General features: G+C 40.3%; 1 protein-coding gene across 5 annotated transcripts in view; it reads left to right on the top strand.

The window, feature by feature from the left end:
- LOC122261893 (uncharacterized) overlaps positions 1–2,500 on the top strand; it is a 49,310-nt gene that overhangs the window by 33,857 nt on the left and 12,953 nt on the right. For 4 of the 5 annotated variants that reach the window (XM_086551889.1, XM_086551885.1, XM_086551886.1 and 1 more), the window contains exons 8-9: positions 1,296–1,398; positions 1,991–2,082. The exons of the other annotated variant lie outside the window; for it this stretch is intronic. In XM_086551889.1, the coding sequence (XP_086408015.1) occupies positions 1,296–1,398; positions 1,991–2,082 (195 nt within the window). The remainder of the gene's footprint in view (positions 1–1,295; positions 1,399–1,990; positions 2,083–2,500) is intronic. 5 annotated transcript variants of the gene reach the window in all.

Here is a 2,500-nt window from a genome sequence, read left to right on the forward strand (position 1 = left end):
GAACCTCCAGTCTGGTTTGCAACTGCCATCAGTTAGTGCATTAGACGTGTATAACCTTCATTGTTATAGTTTTAAAACAATTAAGGACTTCTGCCGATATAGCAAGCTCTTATACAAACAAATAATTGATAAGTAATTAGTATCCCAAATTATTGACACTTCCTCAGGATTCCATTTTCCTGTAGAGATAGATAATCCACCAGGTTAGTCAGCATCACATGAGCGTTCCTATCATTGGTGGATAACAGATTTAAATCAAGAACTGACCCAACGCCAGGGTACTCTTTTATGCAAGAACAAACAATTTTGTATTACATTTGCGAATATGAAATTCCGTTGTAACGGATTCCTCGATACAGATACCTGAAGGAGACTGTGAAGTTGCATTAACGATTATCAAAGGAATTGTGGTTAGACCTTTTCGAGTTTTATTTTAGAGAAAAAAAAATATTACAGCATAAATTCTGAGGGCCCATTGCATAGGTTCCCAAACTGATGTGTGTGCGTGTGTCTAGGTGTGTGCGATTGGACTTTCTATGGGCAATTTTTTTTTCTTTTATATTTATTCTACTAATTTATTTTAGGATTTTATTTGTTTTATAAAAGTAAAAATGTCATAAATTCTAAAATTGTGTGTTGCTCAGTGTATACTTTTGAAACTGAAACAGACACCCTGGCAAAACTTGAACGGAGCATTCCGTTCATGGTGAAAGGTTCAAGGGTTATTGAACATATAAACCCTTTGGGACCCTATGTGCTTGCTTTGGGCTCTCCGGGCGGGTGTCATTTCATAGTCAGCGAGGTCTTTCGCTCTCTCTCCTTCACTTACTTTACCATGTCCTTTTGCGGGATTGTCAAGTATCCTGTTTAGATGTATTATGTGGCTCATATGTGCCATCGGACAGACTTTCTCAACATTGCAATCGACTAAAAGTAGAGTCCGCCTCATTTTGTTCCTGAAACTCTGCTGATCAGGCTGACTGAAGTATTACACTTTTAATGGGAGGACAGGAAGCGACTTAGCTTTGTTTCCGTTTTTTTTTTCACTTAAGCAAATACGAAGAAATCCGCATCCCCGACAAAACCGAAACATAAATAGATGGGGAGGCGGAAGGCGACCGATCCTTCTACGGCTGCGAGCGCCTCAGCCCTAAGCTGCCACGTCGGCATTCAGACTATGTGCTAAACGACCAAGTCTTTCTCTCGCCGAGGTTCCTTTCCTTTCCTCCTCTTTCCTCCCACTGAGTCTCCATTCTCTTTCCTCCCACTGATTCTTCTCCCTTCTCTTTCCCCAGAGCTCCCGCCGCCACCCATAACCACGCTGAAGGTGGGCGAAATTTTGACCATAATCTTGGCCATCATTCTCGTCCTCACCATCAGCTGCTTTGTTTGTTACGTGTGAGCATCATATCTTATTAATGTGTATTGTAGTTTTGCCTTGTATTATACAAAAAATGTTTATAACTGTCCTTTAAATACTCGATGTGTATTTCAATAACATATCGGACAAGGATTTCATTATAAATCTTGTGTGTGTGTGTGTGTGTGTGTGTGTGGTATAAATGATTGTGGGAATCAATAGACATATTGCTGCTTCAATTTTTATTTTTATTTCCTCTTTTCCTCTCTCTTCCTCTCTTCCTCTCTCTCTCTTTCCTTTCTCTCTTTCTTCTCCCTCTTTCTACCTCTCTCTCTCTCTCTCCTCTCTCTCCTTTCTTTCTCTCTCTCCTCTCTCTCTTTCCTTTCTCTATTTCCTCTCTCTCTCCTCTCTCTCTTTTCTCTCTCTCTCTCCTTTCTTTCCGTCCTCTCTCTTATCTCTCTTTCTTCTTCTTCTTATTATTATTATTATTATTATCATTATCCTCTTCTTCCTCTTATCCTCCTCTTTCTCTTCTTCTTTCTCTTCCTCTTTCTCTTCCTCCTTCTCTTTATTGAACATCTCCGTCTCCTCCCTCATCCCCACCCCTTTCGCGCCCAAAATGGCGAGCAGCGTGAAGCGCCATCGTCTGGAGCGACGCTGGATCTTACAGCGCGAAGTGATGCAGCAGAGACTGGCCAGCCACCAGCGGCCATGTCACGAGGGTAAGGAGAGGGAAGGGAAGAGGGGGAGGAGGGGGGAGGGGGAGCAGGGGGGAGGAAATGCAACGGATTTCATTAAGAATTTTATTTTCTCTGATACTACTGCTGCTAGTTATGCTTCTGCCACTACTACCTTTACTGCTGCTACTACTAGGAATAGTAGAACTAATTATGATTATTATAATGATTATAATGTTAATAACAAAAACAGTGATATATATATATAGATAGATAGATAGATATATAGATATATATTATTATGATGACAGTGATAATTGTACCATGAATGGTAATGATGAGTATGATGATGGTGGTGATAATCGTGAAAATAGATGGTCATGGCAAACAAAACAATGATGAAAACAGTAGTGTTGTTGGTGTTTATGGTCATGATGCTAACTAAAGCAATGCAAATAATGAT

Source organism: Penaeus japonicus, unplaced genomic scaffold, assembly GCF_977035675.1.
Source record: "Penaeus japonicus unplaced genomic scaffold, GWHDUDI00000001_assembly GWHDUDI00000026, whole genome shotgun sequence".
Taxonomy (NCBI): domain Eukaryota; kingdom Metazoa; phylum Arthropoda; class Malacostraca; order Decapoda; family Penaeidae; genus Penaeus; species Penaeus japonicus.